At 44.7% G+C, this 22,078-nt stretch overlaps 1 protein-coding gene across 1 annotated transcript in view; it reads left to right on the plus strand.

Annotated features, from left to right (window-relative positions):
* The window catches only part of LOC124798783 (sodium/hydrogen exchanger 9B2-like), a 139,994-nt gene that overhangs the window by 89,864 nt on the left and 28,052 nt on the right, over positions 1-22,078 (plus strand). Inside the window, exons 7-8 of the mRNA XM_047262313.1 lie at positions 4,976-5,151; positions 12,196-12,302. Coding sequence (XP_047118269.1) covers positions 4,976-5,151; positions 12,196-12,302 — 283 coding nt within the window. The remainder of the gene's footprint in view (positions 1-4,975; positions 5,152-12,195; positions 12,303-22,078) is intronic.

Here is a 22,078-nt window from a genome sequence, read left to right on the forward strand (position 1 = left end):
CCTCGAATCTATTTACTCATATGGTGGCCTTATATGTTGGATTTGCCTTTTCATCCAAGAATAATTCTCTAATAGGGCCATCCCAACTCTTCTCAACACCAGAAAGCAGTAAAAGACCAAGAAAATTTCAGCAAGCGAAACGTTCTTCCACGTTTTACCACGTAAAGCAGCCACTCTTTTGCCTTTAATATTTGTGCAGTTGATGATTTCCTCTAGTAGTTCCTTGGAGATGAAATAGTCCCAGGCATCCTTAGGTTTACAGGTTTTAAAACCACGGGCTGGACCAGGTGCCTTCTTTACGATATTATGGACAGACGTACGAAAAGTTGCAGGAGGATCTAATTTCCAAATCTTTCCATTCCGACTAATGTATTTGTGGTCTTCTATACCTTTTTGTGGTGGTTCTTCATTTTCAGACTGTGATGAAGTAATATTATCGGAAGGACTGTCATCTGCCTCAATATTCTCATCTGCAGGTTCATTGGCTGATTCTTCACTACTTGCATCTTCAAAAATATTTCCTTCCTCACAAGAATTATCTTCTTCAAACCACTGAGCCACAACAGTTTCAAAATTAGCTGCATTTGCACGTACTGACTCTCTTGCTTTGCGTGTCGAAGCCATAGCAAAAGGCGTGTCTCTCGAACAGCAGCTTGTGAAGCACTAAACGAGTCATACTCGTAACAATATGGGCCTTGCAGCAACAAACAAACTACAGTAACAATGAGGCTGACAAGAGCAGCACAGGATAACAATACTATGCAATAATAAAACATTTGATAGCAAAACCATCGATAATACACCGACATCGCCAATATGTGAAAGTAGTGTGTATTATTTTTTAGTTATACTATTACTACTACAGCTACTGATGCTGTTGGCACTCCTGTTGCTCGAAATACCACTACAGTTATTGTTGAATTAATAACTGCTCCCAAACAAATGTTGGAGACAATATAGGCTAAAGAACATTTATAAATATGTGAGGGCTTCTGAAGCCCTGCTTATGCATTCACGGTGTATGGGTAAACGTATTGAATTATACAAAAAACTTAAAAAGGTATCTCATTCAGACTTGATAGGAGGAATGTCATAGTGTTAGTGAAAGAGTACTGGAAAGCAGTTTGAAATCAAACAAAAAATTACAGAATTTAAAAAAAAATAAAGACATACAAGGGCCTCGGAGGCCCTGTATATGTATCCTAGAGTTAATCTGTTACGTTTACTGGTCACTGCCAAATACTTTTCCTGGCGTTCTGATATTTTCGTGCCGCCCGCGGTGGCTAGCGGTTCTAGGCGTTTCAGTCCGGAACCGCGCGACTGCTACGGTCGAAGGTTCGAATCCTGCCTCGGGCATGGATGCGTGTGGTGTCCTTAGGTTAGTTGGGTTTAAGTAGTCCTAAGTTCTAGGGGACTGATGACCTCAGATGTAAAGTCCCGTAGTCCTCAGAGCCATTTGAACCATTTGTTTACCGAGCGAGGTGGCGCAGTGGTTAGACACTGGACTCGCATTCGGGAGGACGACGGTTCAATCCCGCGTCCGGCCATCCTTATTTAGGTTTTCAGTGATTTCCCTAAATCGCTCCAGGCAAATGCCGGGATGGTTCCTTTCAAAGGGCACGGCCGACTTCCTTCCCCATCCTTCCCTAATCCGATGAGACCGATGACCTCGCTGTCTGGTCTCCTTCCCCAAACCAACCAACCAACCAACCATTTGTTATTTTCCTGGGTGCTCCAGAGCGAGGACCATAGGAGCCTGTTTCTCGATGCCGGTGTATGGTTTAGACAACTCCGCCGATGGAAATCATCAGTTTCTTTGCTATTTGTCGGACACTAATGCCTTCTTGGTGCAAAGTGATTATCATTACCCGTGATTCATAAGGAATCCGGCACTTGGGGCCATTTTCAGTTACTTTCGCGGCGTGTTATACCTTTATGCAAACGCAGCTACAAGTGAACAGAAATGTAAACAACGTACCTCTACATAGTCATGCGGTGTATTCGCGCCACCTGGCGTGTTTAATAGAACTGCTTGGGCAGGTAACTTCGGTTGACGTCAAACGTAGCAATACTAGTATCTTCCAATATGTATGTATATGTACAATAATTAAGTGTGCGACACTGCACGTGTCATTGCTATTCCGTGCTCTAACCAATAACTCACACAGATCACCTCCATCATGCTCCGTTGTAATACGCAGCATGGTGTTTCCTAACTTATGGAGGGCGGTGTACATGTCACTGTCAGATAGTTTCTGTTACGACAGAGTCACTAGCATGATGATTCTAACTTTATCTCACACTGTGCTGCACATTTCTCCGTTGTTTGGCGCAAATAATACTTGTCATTGTAATTAGAAATTCACACATGAATCCACTTTAAACTGACATGGTCTCCTTGGGCCATAGACTAAAGCAAACCAGATGAAGGCTGCAGTGCCTAACAAGGAAGAACACAGGAGAAGGAGCTAATGAACCAAGTACCAACATGCCGAAGCCATATTTCACCGTCTACTAGGTATCTTTTTTAAATTCCATTGATGGGAAAATAGAGAACGTTTCTCATCTAAAATATTTAGGAGAAACTATTCAGGAAAATGGTCTGGTAAATGTTAGATACAAAATGGAAGCAGCCTTCAGTCTATCTATCTATCTATCTATATCCGAATCCCGCTGCAGCTACTTCCGGGTCTGGCTGCTGACGAGTCATTTCCATTGGCTCGGTCCTCCCACCACTTTTCTTCCTCCACTTGCTGCCGGGTCACACCTCTCCTTTCACTCCCATTTTCCACCGTGTTCTTGGGCGCCCTCTAGGTCTTTTCCCATCCATCTTTAGTTCTTCCATAATTTTGGGGAGTCTCTGTTCATGCATCCTCTTAACATGCCCATACCATCTTAATCTCTTTTTTTCAATTTCTTCTCTCATACTTTCTTGTTTAATGTCCTTTCTAATCTCTACATTCCTTACTCTGTCCATTCTTGTTTTTCCCTTAACTGCTCTGAGAAATTTCATTTCGCCTGCTTGCAGTCTGCTCCAGTCCCTTTCTGTCATTGTCCATGTTTCTCCACCATAGGTGACAATAGGGAAGTAATAATTTTTATACATAAGGAGTTTTGCTTTTTCTGAAACTTCAAGTGTTTCATTGCTTGGTAGAAATTGCCTCTCTTCTGTAACCACATTGAGGGGTTCTCCATCAATGGTAATATTTGCGTTTATCCCTTTCTCTCTTCCAAATACCATTACTTCACTCTCATCTTTATTTAATTTTAATTCATATCTTTTCATTATTTCCTTCCAAGCATCAAGCTGTAATTGTACATCTACCTCTTTATCATCTTACAAAAGATACCTACAGCAAAAAGTGCTTGTCAGATTACACAGAACTGAGACACTACAAGACAAACTAGAGTTTCTTTGTGGGATTCGAGGACTCACTTTAAACAGAAATAGAGACATTGAAGGAATTCGTACTGGACAAGAAAAAGTAGTCACAAAATCTTTTTGGTCCAAATTGTAGTGAAGAAGGAAGATACAGTTGAAGAGCAAATAAAGAAATTGAAAAGTGTACTAACGCTTTCAAGGATATGAAAAACTTATGTCAGCATGTATTAGGAGATGACAGTGGAGCACTCTTGAGGCACGACAATATTTATTGCACCTTCTTTCTTTTTAGTACCTCAGCATGCTTTTCGCCATCTCAGTTTAGCATCGATGGCAGCGGTGGTGTAAGCGCCATACTGCGAGCTGGCTAGCACAGTGTGTGGAGTAGTGATGGGGAGCTCGTGAATGAGTCGTTCAAACGAACGCTTCACTTCCGTGAAGTGTGAACCAACCACTCAATTTCAATGAACTGGTACTTCAAACTCTTCACAGATAGCACACTCCACACTTTTTTCTAGTTCACTCCCTCTCTTCCCCTCTCCCTCTCCCATTACATCGGCGCTACGTCACTCATCCTCCCTTCACTTCAGTCCTCCCTCTGCTGCCAGTCGACGAATCGCGCGGGGTTTGTGGGGAACGATAGGTTTACATGGGGTTGGGCGGTGAGGGGCGAGGGGAAGGCAGCGTCAGCTGTTACCTGCAGTGCTGACATCATTACCCCTGACTATTTGTGCAGTTATACTTCGCGTCTACGGGTAGCCTACCGTTGGCAGCGCTTGCAGACAAATGAATATTAAAGATATAAACGAAGGGGCTTGCTGTGTGAGCACGCACAGCCAACATGAAAATAAAAGGTTTGTTAATAACACTGAAAGAGGGATTTTACCTGAAGTCGTACCAATGACTACAGGTGACAGTTTACGTTTTGAATCTGGAGGGTTATTATTCTCAACAAAAATAAAATCTAAAGGAAAACGTCTGAATAATTACTTAACGTAGGTATATAGACTGTGACAGTGGTAAACGTACTCATTCTATTTTGGATTAAATTTTACAAGGAACATAAAATTGGACTGCATTTCGTTGGTAGCCCTATTTTTCAGTTCATGAATACAACAAATAATATTTCATTTGGCAGATAAAGACTTTTTTGGACGCTTCATGAGGAAATTTCGAGCAAGATTAAATGTAATACCTTCTTTATATGTGACAGGCTTCTGTGTTTATCTTTCCTTTGTCCACTTCGACCATGCTCTATTAAAGTTAACTCAGACGCTGTAAGAGCGCAAAACGTTGCGTGCACGTTACTGCATAGTTCGGCCATCTGTTGGTAAAATTATGAAGTATTACGAAGCTTGATTGTACGAGCGAGGCGAAGCGAGCGTAGCAGCGGCTGAGCGGCGAACTGGGCAACTTTGACAGGCTTCCGTACTTCACGAATGAACTACTTCATTTGAACGCTTCACGGCAAAGGGTGAAATGAATGAAGTAGTTCACTGGAATGAACGAGTTCGACCCATCTCTAGTGTGGAGTGTACAGTAGCGGACACCTGCGCGTTCTGCGGTGGTGACGTGTGGCGCCCCTGTTGACAGGAGCGCTGTGTCGGCGGTGGCGCCTGCCGTGGTGGTGCCCAGCCTGCTGCGACTCCGTGCTCGCGGCTACGGGGCCGCCAAGGCCATCCCCACGCTCATCATCGCCGTCTCCGCCATCGACGACGGCGCCTCTGTCGCCATCTTCGGCGTCATCCTCAGCGTCATCTTTTCGGAAGGTACGCCGGTGATTCTGTATCTTTATCCAGGTCGCTCGTATACTCCGTCCATCATAAGCGCAACTCTCATGTAAACATTACTCTACGACTCAGGACTTAACAACTGGCCGGTTTTGAGCGCGAGTACTCGCGTCTGCTCAGGCACGTGCTCGCGAGCAGGTGCAAGGTCGCGGAGTAGGGAGGGAGGGGAGGGAGGGGAAATGCGCGCGCACGTTTGAATGTGATCTCGCGTTCTTAGCGGATTTAACTAGCCATCTGGATGCTTTGAACATTTTACTACAAGGTAAAGATCTGCTAATCACTCATTTCATAGATCGAATACGAGCTTTTAAAATGAAATTGACACTTTGGGTGAGTCAGCTGGAAACAGGAAACCTAGCTCATTTTCCTAAATTATCATCCATGCAAGATGTCCACAAAGACTGTGAACGTCATTCACATAGTTTAGTTGATCAGCGCTTTCAAGATCTGACAGCACTAGACAGTGATTTTGATCTGTTCTCTCCATATTTAAGAGATTCGTCCTGAGCTGCAGCAAGAAATTATTGACCTGCAGTGTGACAGAGAATACAGAGACAACTTTCAGAACAAGAAAAACATTTTGGAATTCTACAGACACTTCCCTCAGGATAGATTTCCTCGTTTCGCACAAACTGGCGGCTACAATGATATCAATGTTCGGTTCCACGTATGTTTGTGAACAACTGTTCTCTGCAATGAAATGTGACAAGACGCGCCTGAGAAACGCGGGGGACTTATGACCACAGCAGTTGAATCCCATGGTGCTCAGAGCCATTTGAGAAACGCATTGTCTGATCGAAATTTAAACTGCACGCTGTGCCTAAAATGCACAAGAACAATTACTCTGAACATACACGCAATTGTAAAGGGCAAAAAGTGCAAGATAACCGAGAATCCCACACTTCAGTGTCACCTTTTATTGTGTAACAGTTCGCAAATTAATGCGAATGTAGAGGCATACACTAAGCTAATAAAATTATGTGGCATGTGTACATTCTCCTTTATTTGTTTCATTTGTCGCAGTAATAATTCGTGAGTGACATCCCTGCAGGTGGCCGCGGATTTGCATTGACTGGCGGCAGCTGTTGTGTGCCCCACGTGACTTTCCCCACTCTCCGCTCTGGTCTGGTAGTGGGGGTAGCGTGCACGCGCTGCTTCTTGCTCGCGCCTTGCTGCTCACAGCTTGCTCTGCGAGCACGTATGTTGTGAAGCCCTGCTCTACGTATTCTTCCATGTTTGCTGGAACAACATTGGATTTTGTTTCACGTGGGTCAAAAGAAAAGCTGTCTCGAGTATAGTCAGGTACGATAAAGAGGGTACGTTTTATGCTGTGCATTGAGCGAATCTCGACTCAGCGATGATAGGGGGCAACAGCTTTACCGGCACATTTAACCTGGAAAGCACTCGCTGTGGCGCTAATCTGTATCGTTCATACCGATCGGTGCAGTAGGTTAGCCTTGGTAGTGATGTCATTTTCGGTTCTTTATCCGAAGTTGCTATTCTGTAAGCTTCTCAGGCCTGTTAACGATCGTACTCGCGCAGATTTTTCGACAACTGTACCGAGAGGAACTTCGTGGCAGATTAAAACTGTGTGCCGGACTGAGATTCGAACTCGGGACCTTCGCCTTTCGCGGGCAAGTGCTCTACCATCTGAGCTACCCAAGCACGACTCACCACCCGTCCTCACAGCTTCACTTCTCTCAGTACCTTATCTCCTACCATACAAACTTCACAGAAACTTCTGTGAAGATGTGAGTACGTGTCTTGAGTCGTGCTTGGGTAGCTCAGATGGTAGAGCACTTGCCCGCGAAAGGCGAAGGTCCCGAGTTAGAGTCTCGCGCGAAAGGCAAAGGTCCCGAGTTCGAGTCTCGGTCCGGCACATAGTTTAAATCTGCCAGGAAGTTTCATATCAGCGCACACTCCGCTGCAGAGTGAAAATCTCATTCGGTACCGAGATGTTTTAGATTTCGGTATGGCCCTCTCGTTCGGTTCGGGGTGATTTATTTACATCTAGAATTCCTTATCTTAGACATATTGAGCGGTTTTAGCTTCAGATTTAGTGATTGTGTTACTGAAGAATCACCAGGATGCGCCTGGGAGTTCATAACCTACAATTTTCCTTTGTTAGAAACATGGTTTTGTATTGTTGTTACTGTGAATGATTGTAACATAAAACAACAGTTTTGGTCAATATTCTTACAAAATACTGTTGTTACTGTGAATGATTGTAACATAAAAAAACAGTTACGGTCAATATTCTTACAAAATACTTGTTATTATTATGTAAATATGTATTGTTATGTAGTTAGGAGTTTAAAAAATCATTAAATTTCAAAAGGTCGGCTCTGTGTACATATATAGCATGAGTGTGAGCTGAAATTACTAGTGACTTCGCATACTTTTTTCCGCAAATAGTTTATGTATTAATTATCGCAACGCGTTTAAAACTTTAAAGTAACAATGCAAAGCAATTTTGTGTAGCATGAAAGAGGAAATCTTTCAAAATTTCAGGCATTTACGGCTTACTGCCGCATCACTTGGCAATGAAGTCAGTCTGCGTCTCTGTTGACTGGAATTATGTGGAATAAAGTGCAGAAGGCTCTCTGGCTCTGAGCACTATGGGACTCAACTGCTGTGGTCATCAGTCCCCTAGAACTTAGAACTACTTAAACCTAACTAACCTAAGGACATCACAGACATCCATGCCCGAGGCAGGATTCGAACCTGCGACCGTAGCAGTCGCACGGTTCCGGACTGCGCGCCTAGAACCGCGAGACCACCGCGGCCGGCAAAGTGCAGAAGGCATGCGAGTTCTAGTAGCCCAGTGGAAGCCGGTACGGTAGCTCAGCGTGTTCGGTCACAGGGTTAGGTGCCGTGTGTTATAAAAAGAAAACTGACTGAATGTATCAAAGACGAACTTCAATGGCTGTCGTGGGACATCCACCCCAAACAAATACAACAAAAAATTGAGATCAACGAAAAAAAGTGGGTAAGGCAACAGACTGCTGTGTGAAAGGTCGTAGGTTCGCATACCGCTGGGTACGAAAATATTTTTTCCACTTTCTGTTTGTAGCACATTCTGAGACTCCGTTAATCGTCGAAGTTAAGCATTTTTCTGAAATATTCGTTGTTATTTACACGTAAGAGCGTGCTTTGCTCAGTAATGAGTATCTTCGATTTCGTGACTTCCATATGTTTAACAAATGAAAGATGAAATTGCTGTGCATGAACCAACTGACAGTGACTTTTGTACTTTTTCTTGTTACAAATAATTCACCATTTTTTCTGAAATGTAGAGATTTCCGAGCGTGTGGTCTGACAGGAATCTAAGAGCACAACTTAAAGAATGGCAGGATCGCAGGATTCGAAACTGCGAGCGTAGCAGCAGCGCGGTTCCGGACTGAAGCGCCTAGAACCGCTCGGCCACAGCTGCCGGCGGCGTGTGCTTGTTGCCGTATGTACAGGGTGTTTCAAAATCGATCGGTATATTTGAAACGGCAATAAAAACTAAACGAGCAGCGATAGAAATACATATGCTTGGGACAACAGTACATTTTCAGGCAGACAAACTTTCGAAATTACAGTAGTTACAATTTTCAACAACAGATGGCGCTGCAAGTGATGTGAAAGATATAGAAGACAACGCAGTCTGTGGGTGCGCCATTCTGTACGTCGTCTTTCTGCTGTAAGCGTGTGCTGTTCACAACGTGCAAGTGTGCTGTAGACAACATGGTTTATTCCTTAGAACAGAGGATTTTTCTGGTGTTGAAATTCCAGCGCCTAGAACACAGTGTTGTTGCAACAAGACGAAGTTTTCAACTGAGGTTTAATGTAACCAAAGGACCGAAAAGCGATACAATAAAGGATCTGTTTGAAAAATTTCAACGGACTGGGAACGTGACGGATGAACGTGCTGGAAAGGTAGGGCGACCGCGTACGGCAACCACAGAGGGCAACGCGCAGCTAGTGCAGCAGGTGATCCAACAGCGGCCTCGGGTTTCCGTTCGCCGTGTTGCAGCTGTGGTCCAAATGACGCCAACGTCCACGTATCGTCTCATGCGCCAGAGTTTACACCTCTATCCACACAAAATTCAAACGTGGCAACACCTCAGCGCCGCTACCATTGCTGCACGAGAGACATTCGCTAACGATATAGTGCACAGGATTGATGACGGCGATATGCATGTGGGCAGCATTTGGTTTACTGACGAAGCTTATTTTTACCTGGACAGCTTCGTCAGTAAACAGAACTGGCGCATATGGGGAACCGAAAAGCCCCATGTTGCAGTCCCATCGTCCCTGCATCCTCAAAAAGTACTGGTCTGGGCTGCCATTTCTTCCAAAGGAATCATTGGCCCATTTTTCAGATCCGAAACGATTACTGCATCACGCTATCTGGACATTCTTCGTGAATTTGTGGCGGTACAAACTGCCTTAGACGACACTGCGAACACCTCGTGGTTTATGCAAGATGGTGCCCGGCCCCATCGCACGGCCGACGTCTTTAATTTCCTGAATGAATATTTCGATGATCGTGTGATTGCTTTGGGCTATCCGAAACATACAGGAGGCGGCGTGGATTGGCCTCCCTGTTCGCCAGACATGAACCCCTGTGACTTCTTTCTGTGGGGACATTTGAAAGACCAGGTGTACCGCCAGAATCCAGAAACAATTGAACAGCTGAAGCAGTACATCTCATCTGCATGTGAAGCCATTTCGTCAGACACGTTGTCAAAGGTTTCGGGTAATTTCATTCAGAAACTACGCCATATTATTGCTACACATGGTGGATATGTGGAAAATATCGTACTATAGAGTTTCCCAGACCGCAGCGCCATCTGTTGTTGAAAATTGTAACTACTGTAATTTCGAAAGTTTGTCTGCCTGAAAATGTACTGTTGTCCCAAGCATATTGCAACAAACGGTGTATTTCTATCGCTGCTCGTTTAGTTTTTATTGCCGTTTCAAATATACCGGTCATTTTTGAAACACCCTGTATATCTCCCATGTTTTTTCCCGTATTAGTGAAGGTTTGTAAATGGTTAACCATTTTAACCACACTTACCACCAGATTTTCAACGTCGTCGTCCATGCACTCATGTGACAATTATCGTTATCCACAATGAAGAATATTGTATACCAATAATCAATAATTACACCGCTTTTTAAGTGATAGACCTCCTAACGAAAATCTGTAGATTCAAACCGTACAGTGCAATTGTCAACGAAGTTAAGAAAGGTTATGCTAATTAGTTTGAGAAACAAGAGTCTGGTAAAGAGAAATGACTGCATGTAGAGAAGGAAAAGTGCTTTCATCCCAATGGAATAACAAAAAAAACTACCCATAGTGATGGTATGCAAATATACACTGAAGAGCGAAAGAAAGTGGTACACCTGTTTAATATCGTGTAGGGCCCCCGTGAGCACGCAGATGTGCCGCAACACGACCTGGCATGCACTCGTTTAATGTCTGAGTGGTGGAGGGAACTGACACCATGAATCCTGCAAGGGCTGTCTAAGAGTACGAGGGGGTGGAGATCTCTTCTGAAGAGCACGTTGCAAGGCGTCCCAGATATGCTCAATGATGTTCACGTCTGTGGACTTTGGCGGCCAGCGGAAGTGTTTACGCTCAGAAGAGTATTCCTGGAGCCACTCTGTAGCAATTCTGGATGTGTGGGGTGTCGCATTGTCCTGCTGGAATTGCCGAAGTCTGTCGGAGTGCACAGTGGACATGAATGGATACAGGTGACCAGACAGGATGCTTATGTACGTGTCACCTGTCGGAGTCGTATCTAGACTATCAGCGGTTCCATATCACTCAAAATGCACACGCCCTACACCATTACAGAGCCTCCACCAGCTTCATCAGTCCCCTGTTGACACGCAGGGTCCACGGATTCATGAGGTTGTCTCAATACCCGTACACGTCCATCCACTCGATACAACATGAAACGAGACTCGTTCGACCAGGCAACATGTTTGCAGCCATCAGTACTCCAATGTCGGTGTTGACGGGCCTAGGCGAGGCGTAAAGCTTTGTGTCGTGCAGTCATCAAGTGTACACGAGTGGGTCTTCGGCTCCGAAAGCCCATATCGATGATGTTTCTTTGAATGGTACGCGCGCTGACACTTGATGACGCAGCAATGAAATCTGCAGCAATTTGCGGAAGGGTTGCACTTCTGCCACACTGAATGATGCTCTTCAGTCATCGCTGCAGGATGTTTTTCCGGCCGCAGCCATGTCGGAGATTTGATGTTTTACCGGATTCCTGACATTCACGGTACACCCGTGAGACAGTCGTACGGGAAAATCCCCTTTTCATCGCTACCCCGGAGATGCTGTGTCCCATTGCTCGTGCGCCAACTATAACACGACGTTCAAACTGACTTAAGTCTTGATAACCTGCACTTGTTTGAGCAGTAACCGATCTAACAACTGCCCAGACACTTGTCTCATATAGGCGTTTCCTACCGCAGCGCCGTATTCTGCCTGTTTACATATCTCTGTAGTTGAATATGCATGCCTATATCAGTATCTTTGGCGCTTCAGTGTATAACTACAACAACTAATTTTCATATTCTATACTGCTGCGATGAATTGGTTTGAAATTGACAATCAGGCGGATGGATAGCCAATTAGTGGATTCTAATTTCGATTACAGATGAAATAGGTTTAAGTGTTCTTGTTTGTCGCTCCCAGACGTGAAAACAACTTTTATTTTATTTTATGAGGTTTAGGAATTGCAGCCGGATCATGTTGACTGCTTGCCACAATATTTCGGCTGGCAACCGTCCAGCCATCTTCAGGTGAGTATCCTTGGCTGACACTCACCTGAAGATGCCTGGACGGTTGCCAGCCGAAATATTGTGGCAAGAAGTCAACATGATCCGGCTGCAATCCCGAAACCTCGTAGAATATTCGGTACGCCGGCAAAACTTGAAGAATCACAACTTTTCCTTTCTTACACGACATTCGTCGGACTGTATTCTGCCAAGTACAGGTGTACGGACGCCATGTTGCAGGTGGTCTGGCGTTCCGCATCACACAGGGCCCCGCCTCCATTCTCGGTGGTGTTGGCTTCGGCGTGCTGTGGGGGCTGTTGGCCCGATGGGTCCCAGAGAAGGACGACGTGAGTACCACATGTACCTGTAACTGCTGTCACACTCATACTGGGAGGCTGTAATGAAGGTGCACCTAACCACAGACGCCCATTGCGGACTGTAATTTTCGTTTTTGTTGTTGTGGTCTTCAGTCCAGAGACTGGTTTGATGCAGCTCTCCATACTACTCTATTCTGTGCAAGCTTTGAAAGGTATGTGCTGAGATTCGATCAGGATAGAGCCAGTGAAAAATGTCGATAGTTCCCAACCTCAAGGTTGGACGAGTAGTACATCTTCGAGTAGTAAGATCTTTGACAGCTAACAGAGCTAGGTGCACGCGGTAAAAGTTTGAGTAGTGGTGAGGAGATGCGCAGAGACAGTAGACGTGTTTCGAGTCGGAGCTAGATGCCTGCAGGAGGCAGCCGGGTCGTGACAGCATCAAAGTAAGAATTGGCACTACGCACATAATAAGCTATATATTGAGCGAAACTCGACACATACCTGGGGAAACTAGAAAGAATAATTAATAAAATAGGTTTTCTTTGGTTAAATAGTGTCTAAAAGCTAGATAGAAATCCCATTGTTGATGCAATAAGCGTTTTGTGAATCTTTCTCGTAAATCCATGCTATAGAAGGTTTTTTTTTTTTTTTAGTTTTTCACATGTGCCTTAAAAGTTTGAACAATAAATATTTTTTAGATAAAATTAGAGTTTCATCTCACACCTTATGTCGTTCTCCGCACCCTGTGCTTGCATTTTGAACCAAAAGGTACATTAAAGTAAAGTTCCCATGAGTAAAGCTAATAATTTCATTTATCAGAGTAAAATAATCTATATGCCATTGCACAGTTGGCAAATTACTCAGATCAGGACAGAATTTTTATTAAGTAACAAACAGGGTCAAAATGAGTAAAGTTATCTAGAATGACAATTTTATGCCATTGCACTACGGCTGAGTTGAATATATGTTTTATTATCGGCTAAACGGGAAGGAGTGCACGAGCTAAGTCCATAGACACAGTCAGATGCAGGTTGGTGATTTTCATTTATTTTTACCACTAAACTTTCATGCAGTCAGATGTGTATTTTGAGTATTAATTTTCCAACAATATTTTCATGCAGTCAGATAAAGTTCAGTTCAGTTAAATACGCAGTCAGATGCAAGTTTTATTAAAGACTAAAGCAGTCACATGCAGTTCAGTCTAGTTTAAATAGAGAATTTTTATTAACAACACTTTCAGCTTCTTCATCTCCCAATACCTACTACAACCTACATCCGTCTGACTCTGTTTGGTATATTCATCTCTTCGTCTCCCTCTGCGATTTTTATCCTCAAATGGTTCAAATGGTTCAAATGGCTCTGAGCACTATGGGACTTAACAGCTGTGGTCATCAGTCCCCTAGAACTTAGAACTACTTGAACCTAACTAACCTAAGGACAGCACACACATCCATGCCCGAGGCAGGATTTGAACCTGCGACCGTAGCAGTCGCGCGGCTCCGGACTGCGCGCCTAGAACCGCGAGACCACCGCGGCCGGCTTTTTATCCTCCACGCTGCCCTCCAGTACTAAACTGGTGATCCCTTGATGCCTCAGAATATATCCGACCAACCGATCCCTCCTTCTGGTCAAGTTGTGCCAGAAATTTCTCTTCTCCCCAATTCTATTCAATACTTCCTCATTAGTTATGCGATCTACCCATATAATCTTCAGCATTCTTCTGTAGCACCACATTTCGAAAGCTTCTATTCCCCTCTTGTCTAAACTATTTATCTTCACATTTAACTTTCATACGTGGCTACACTCCATGCAAATACAGAAACGACTTCCTGACACTTAATTCTATACTCGATGATAACAAACTTCCCGTACAGCATCTCGTCGACGCCTCCGGTGTAAGGTGTAAGGTGTGGTTCATAATAAAATCAACATAATGCCTGTGTCACTCGCTTGACTTTTTTCCCCACATCCCGTTCCTAATAAATTACACATGGAAACATTTCTATACGTCTTCTTTTTGCATTCACGACACGGTATCTGCATCTGATGGCCATGATCGAAAATAATTTTTTTCCAGCGTAAATCGCTTTCACGGTTTGTTAGAATATCTGTCAAATCCGCAGCCATACGAAAAAAAAAAAAAAAAAGATATTGTGGAGGGTGTCTTGAGGAAGTCACGCCCTGAAACGTCATCCGACACACTGATGAGCGCATAACTTATACGGGTTAAAGTCAGCAGACTGCAGGTGCAGACCCCATCCGCGTATTGTTCACTCACAAGGGTAAACTCTCCATCGCTCCCCCTCCGCCCTCCGCCCCTCTCAGATTTCGTTGTAAGACAGCCCAGTGGATAGCCCATCAAAAACTGAACACAGATCAGGCATGAAACCAGGAAGAAGGTGTACTAAACTGTAAAAAAAGCAAAATATAAGTAGAAACAGTGAACAATCCAAGAAAAAGAAGTGTAATAAACAGCAGCCCGAAACAGCAGCGGCGTCGTGGTAAAGTGGTCATGGTGTAGAACTGCTAACCGGGCGAGCCGTGTTCGAAATTTCTTTGTGCTATTTATTTATTTTTTTCACAGCATTATGAACTGGCCATCCGCTTATTGAAATGTTTGTTCTCATTCTGTAGTCTTGCCAGTTGTCATACTATACATTGGTTGTAGAATATGAGTCATACGGTAAGAATACATTACCGTTGCAAGTAAATATAATGAACAGGGAGCCCAGGCGGGATACCACATGGAGGTCTTGCAGAAATGAAAACAACAAATAAACCGGTATGAACTGCGTTACAACAAAGGAATTCAAGAGACAAGACTTCCAAACGGAACGCCACTTCAAAAACATTAAAAACGTTTTGACAGAGCACAGAAAAACCGTGTGATTGTGAAACTGTTGCGTTCATTTGTCGTAGCTTATGTGACAAACTATTGTGTGTTCATCATTTCGTTGGGAGTGATCGCATTCATATTCATACGTACACCTTAATCGAGCAAAGAGACATATCTCACTCACTTACTAGTCGTACAAATTAGGTGCATCGATAAGTGCTTCCTGTCATACGACACACGTGCTGTCACTAATGCCGTGTATGACACACCAGACGTGTTTTCCGGTGGAGGATTTGGTTGACTTGTCGCCTTGTCTTCAAACATTTGCGTTTCCCATTCGAAAGCCTCTTCCTTTCGGCTGCTAACAAAGTAGTCGTACAGATTCAACCCTCATTATACCTTACATCTCGCACAGGCTTGAATGCTTCTGCCCCGGTTGGTACTCCAACACCGTAATCAGTTAATCACGACCCCACTTTGCTTCCTGATTGCTCTCTATTGCTCATCTTGTGCTTGGACAGTTCACTGCTTCTACTTTTGCTTTTTTTTTTTAGAGTCTACTACACCTTCTTCCCGTTTTCATGCTTGACCGATGTTCAGTTTTTTAACAAGCTGTCCACAGTGGCCTCTTACCACTAAATCTGAGAGGGATGCGATGGGGAATTTCCCCTGTAAGCTGCACTGTGCGAGAGAGCTAGAGTCGGAGAGAGGTAGGGGGGAAGGAGGGAGATAGAGAGAGAGAGAGAGAATGAGCTTAGCGGAAGTTGACGAAGATGACCGTTACTACGTCGCCTAATTACACACCGCCTAATTACACATCGCCCGCTGAAGGGGAGTGAGGCACGACCGTGTGGAAAACGTGTGACAGGGAACGAATGCCTGTCACTACATTTCCCCGCACGGATGCAGTGCTCCAATTAGCACCTGTCACTAGACCAGCACTTCGGCAGCAAACGTGGGTTGAAACGCTGTCACTTCTGCCGTGACTGCGCTGTTCGGTCTCTGCAGTGATGTGGTACCACGTGTGGACGCATTAGACGCCGCGAATGCCGTCAAGTCTGTTCGGTTCACAACTCAACGTCTGCAGCTGGAAGGGTGCCCTAGCAGCAGGCATTTCCCACTGTAGCGTTGTTGGGCGACATTTCCAGAAATGGGTTTCCACTCTCAGTTTGTCCCTGACGCTGCCTTCTGTAGACTCTCGTCGCTTGTTGGTGTATTTTTGGTATGCTCTCTGAGGCGAGTAAAATCAGATGTTAAAATATGTCACATTGACGAGGATTTTTTTTTAATGTCTTACATTCTAGTAGGAGGTAACATTGGTCAAATTAGGAGAAAGGTTTCCATAGCGATACATTCAGAAACCAGTAACTGGCCGGCCGCGGTGGCCGTGCGGTTCTAGGCGCTCCAGTCCGGAACCGCGTGACTGCTACGGTCGCAGGTTCGAATCCTGCCTCGGGCATGGATGTGTGTGATGTGTTTAGGTTAGTTTGGTTTAAGTAGTTCTAAGTTCTAGGGGAATGATGACCTAAGATGTTAAGTCCCATAGTGCTCAGAGCCATTTGAACCAGTAACTGTTGACATCTGAGCAAATCTGTTATGTAGAAGCAGACACTATAGGCATTTCTGCATATGTTCAGCACTCATTCTACCACATACCTCAGCCCTTCTACGCAGTGAACCATGCACTCTTTGAAATACACCCCGCCTTGCTCGAACTGCATCGCATGAGCTGGTCACAGCCTCCTAACGAGGCACATTGTAAATGGTTTGAGCGTACACCAACGGCTTTAATTCTCGTTTCACACTGGGACACTGGTGATGGTCGCCAGTGATGGTCACCGGTGACTTGTAAACACTCCTGGATCACTGGTGCCCGACACCGCAGGTGTTGCCAACTGATTAGTTAGTGAAATGGACTCGTACAGGGGTAGCAACTAAATTTTGCTAGCCCTTTATGGTCCGAAAAATAAGGTATTCAATTTGAAAAAAGAACATACAACTTACCAACTTTGATTTTCTCAATCATGCTCGTCTCATTGAAATCAGGCACAAAATTTGTTATAATTTCTTGCCACGCATTCGTTTTCATCACTCTGTTGCTATAGTCATCGCTTTTCACATTCCAAATAGCAGGACGACTTTCTGCTTCACTTGCAAAATCTTTCATGTTAATCAAATCTGAACTCACGGCTACAATGTGTACAATATAAAATACAATGAAAGTTTCGCGCTACCGTCTCAGAAATGACTGCCTGTCGGTTGGCAAATCTGCAGCTCTGTGTCTGTGATCTGTGTTCCAGTGTGAACACTCCAATCAGACCAATGCATGTCTGGCGGTGACTGCTGTGAACATAGTGACCTTGTCCGTCACATGTGGCGAGGGTGAGTCACTGCTGGGTCACAGTGGCTCGGTGAGGCAGTGTAGTGTCCCGGTGTGAATGCTCCACTTCAAACGAATGTATCTCTGTCGGTGACCGTCGCTGGTGGCCGTCACCAGTATACTAGTGTGAAATGAGCCTAAATGTACCCATAGCCAGAAATCACGGCCAATAGCGAGGTCATCCTGCCAATCCTCATCGATCAATCCATGGACATGAAACGTTCAGGTAAGATACTGTCTCGCGATGTATAGAAAACGGCCTCATACCGTGCCATATACAGGGTGGTCCACTGATCGTGACCGGGCCAAATATCTCACGAAATAAGCGTCAAACGAAAAAACTACAAAGAACAAAACTCGTCTAGCTTGAAGGGGAAAGCCAGATGGCGCTGTGGTTGGTCCGCTAGATGGCGCTGCCATAGGTCAAACGGATATCAACCGCGTTTTTTAAAAAATAGAACCCCCATTTTTTATTACATATTGGTGTAGTACGTAAAGAAATATGAATGTTTTAGTTGGAACACTTTTTTCGCTTTGTGATAGATGGCGCTGTAATAGTCACAAACGTATAAGTACGTGGTATCATGCAACATTCCGCCAGTGCGGACGGTATTTTCTTCGTGATACATTACCCGTGTTAAAATGGACCGTTCACCAATAGCAGGAAAGGTCGATATCGTGTTGATGTATGGCTATTGTGATCAAAATGCCCAACGGGCGCGTGCTATGTATGCTGCTCGGTATCCTGCACGACATCATCCAAGTGTCCGGACCGTTCGCCGGATAGTTACGTTATTTAAGGAAATAGGAAGCGTTCAACCACATGTGAAACGTCAACCACGACCTGCAACAAATGATGATGCCCAAGTAGGTGTTTTAGCTGGTGTCGCGGCTAATCCGCACATCAGTAGCAGAGAAATTGCGCGAGAATAGGGAATCTCAAAAACGTAGGTGTTGAAAATGCTACATCAACATCGATTGCACCCGTACCATATTTCTATGCACCAGCAATTCACATTTAAGTGCTTGGCAGAGGGTTCATCGAACCACAATCATACTATCTCTCTACCATTCCACTCCCGAACAGCGCGTGGGAAAAACGAACACCTAAACCATTCTGTTCGAGCTCTGATTTCTCTTATTTTATTTTGATGATCATTCCTACCTATGTAGGTTGGGCTCAACAAAATATTTTCGCATTCTTAAGAGAAAGTTGATGACTGAAATTTCGTAAATAGATCTCGCCGCGACGAAAAACATCTTTGCTTTAATGACTTCCATCCCAACTCGCGTATCATATCTGCCACACTCTCTCCTCTATTACGCGATAATACAAAACGAGCTGCCCTTTTTTGCACCCTTCCGATGTCCTCCGTCAATCCCACCTGGTAAGGATCCCACACCGCGCAGCAATATTCTAACAGAGGACGAACGAGTGTAGTGTAAGCTGTCTCTTTAGTGGAATTGTTGCATCTTCTAAGTGTCCTGCCAATGAAACGCAACATTTGGCTCGCCTTCCCCACAATATCATCTATGTGGTCTTTCCAACTGAAGTTCGTAATTTTAACACCCAGGTACTTAGTTGAATTGACAGCCTTGAGAACTGTATTATTTATCGAGTAATCGAATTCCAACGGATTTCTTTTGGAACTCATGTGGATAGCCTCACACTTTTCGTTATTTAGCGTCAACTGCCACCTGCCACACCATACAGCAATCTTTTCTAAATCGCTTTGCAACTGATACTGGTCTTTGGATGAGCTTACTAGACGGTAAATTACAGCATCATCTGCGAACAACCTAAGAGAACTGCTCAGATTGTCGCCCAGGTCATTAATATAGATCAGGAACAGCAGAGGTCCCAGGACGCTTCCCTGGGGAACACCTGATATCACTTCAGTTTTACTCGATGATTTGCCGTCTGTTACTACGAACTGCGACCTTCCTGACAGGAAGTCACGAATCCAGTCGCACAACTGAGACGATATCCCATATGCCCGCAGCTTGATTAGAAGTCGCTTGTGAGGAACGGTGTCCAAAGCTTTCTGGAAATCTAGAAATACGGAATCAACTTGAGATCCCCTGTCGATAGCGGCCATTACTTCGTGCGAATAAAGAGCTAGCTGCTTTGCACAAGAACGATGTTTTCTGAAGCCATGCTGATTACGTATCAAAAATGGCTCTGAGCACTATGGGACTTAACATCTTAGGTCATCAGTCCCCTAGAACTTAGAACTACTTAAACCTAACTAACCTAAGGACATCACACACATCCATGCCCGAGGCAGGATTCGAACCTGCGACCGTAGCACTCCCGCGGTTCCGGACTGAAGCGCCTAGAACCGCACGGCCACCGCGGCCGGCGATTACGTATCAATAGATCGTTCCCTTCGAGGTGATTCGTAATGTTTGAATACAGTATATGCTCCAAAACCCTACTGCAAACCGACATCAATGATATAGGTCTGTAGTTCGATGGATTGCTCCTACTACCCTTCTTAAACACTGGTGCGACCTGCGCAATTTTCCAATCTGTAGGTACAGATGTATCGGTGAGCGAGCGGTTGTATATGATTGCTAAGTAGGGAGCTATTGTATCAGCGTAATCTGAAAGGAACCTAATCGGTATACAATCTGGACCTGAAGACTTGCCCGTATCAAGCGATTTGAGTTGCTTCGCAACCCCTAAGGTATCTACCTCTAAGAAACTCATGCTAGCAGCTGTTCGTGTTTCAAATTCTGGATTATTCCATTCGTCTTCCCTGGTGAAGGAATTTCGGAAAACTGCGTTCAACAACTCCGCTTTAGCGGCACAGTCGTCGGTAACAGTACCATCGGCACTGCGCAGCGAAGGTATTGACTGCGTCTTGCCGCTTGTGTACTTTAGATACGACCAGAATTTCTTTGGATTTTCTACCAAATTTCGAGACAATGTTTCGTTGTAGAACCTATTAAAGGCATCTCGCTTTGAAGTCCGTGCCAAATTTCGTGCGTGCGTAAATTATAGCCAATTATCGGGATTTCGCGTTGTTCTGAACTTCGCATGCTTTTTCCGTTGCCTCTGCAACAGCGTTCGGACCTGTTTTGTGTACCGTGGGGGATCAGTTCCATCTCTTACCAATTTATGAGGTATGAATCTCTCAATGGCTGTTGCTACTATATCTTTGAATTTGAGCCACATCTCGTCTACATTTGCATAGTCAGTTCGGAAGGAATGGAGATTGTCTCTTAGGAAGGCTTCTAGTGACACTTTATCCGCTTTTTTAAATAAAATTATTTTGCGTTTGTTTCTGGTGGATTTGGAAGAAACGGTATTGAGCCTAGCTACAGCGACCTTGTGATCACTAATCCCTGTGTCAGTCATGATGCTCTCTATTAGCTCTGAATCGTTTGTGGCTAAGAGGTCAAGTGTGTTTTCGCAACCATTTACAATTCGCGTGGGTTCGTGGACTAACTACTCGAAATCGTTTTCGGAGAAAGCATTTAGGACAATCTCGGAAGATGTTTTCTGCCTACCACCGGTTTTGAACAAGTATTTTTGCCAACATATCGTGGGAAGATTGAATTCCCCACCAACTATAACCGTGTGAGTGGGGTATTTATTTGTTACAAGACTCAAATTTTCTCTGAAATGTTCAGCAACTATATCATCGGTGTCTGAGGGTCGGTTGAAGGAGCCAATTATTAACTTAGTTCGGCTGTTGGGTATAACCTCCAACCATACCATTTCCCACGGAGTATCTACTTCGACTTCACTACAAGATAAACCACTACTGACAGACACAAACACTCCACCACCAATTCTGGCTAATCTATCTTTCCCGAAGACTGTCTGAGACTTCATTAAAATTTCTGCAGAACTTATTTCAGGCTTTAGCCAGCTTTCTGTACCTATAACGACTTCAGCTTCTGTGCTTTCTATTATCGCTTGAAGCTCAAGGACTTTCCCAGCACAACTATAACAATTTACAACTACAATTCCGACTGTTCCTTGATCCAAGCACGTCCTGTATTTGCCATGCTCCCTTTGAGATTGCAGCCCACTCCGTACTTTCCCGAGGGCTTCTAACCTAAAAAACCGCCCAGTTCACGCCACACAGCCTCCGCTACCCGTGTAGCCGCCAGCTGAGAGTAGTCAACCCCTGACCTATTCAGTGGAACCCGAAACCCCACCACCCTATGGCGCAAGTCAAGGAATCTGCAGCCAACACGGTCGCAAAACCGTCTGACCCTCTGATTCAGACCCTCCACCCGGCTTTGCACCAAAGGTCCGTAGTCGGTTCTGTCAACGATGCTGCAGATGGTGAGCTCTGTCTTCATCTCGTAAGCAAGACCGGCAGCATTCACCAAATCAGATAGCCGCTGGAATCCAGAGAGAATTTCCTCAGATCCAAAGCGACACACGTCATTAGTGCCGACATGTGCCACCACCTGCAGCTGGCTGCACCCTGTGCTCTTATGGCATCCGGAAGAACCCTTTCCACATCAGGAATGACTCCACCCAGAATTCACACGGAGTGCACACTGGATTTCTTCCCCTCCTTAGCCGCCATATCCCTAAGGGCCCCATTACGCGCCTAACATTGGAGC

Source organism: Schistocerca piceifrons, chromosome 5 (genome assembly GCF_021461385.2).
Source record: "Schistocerca piceifrons isolate TAMUIC-IGC-003096 chromosome 5, iqSchPice1.1, whole genome shotgun sequence".
NCBI classification, from domain to species: Eukaryota; Metazoa; Arthropoda; class Insecta; order Orthoptera; family Acrididae; genus Schistocerca; species Schistocerca piceifrons.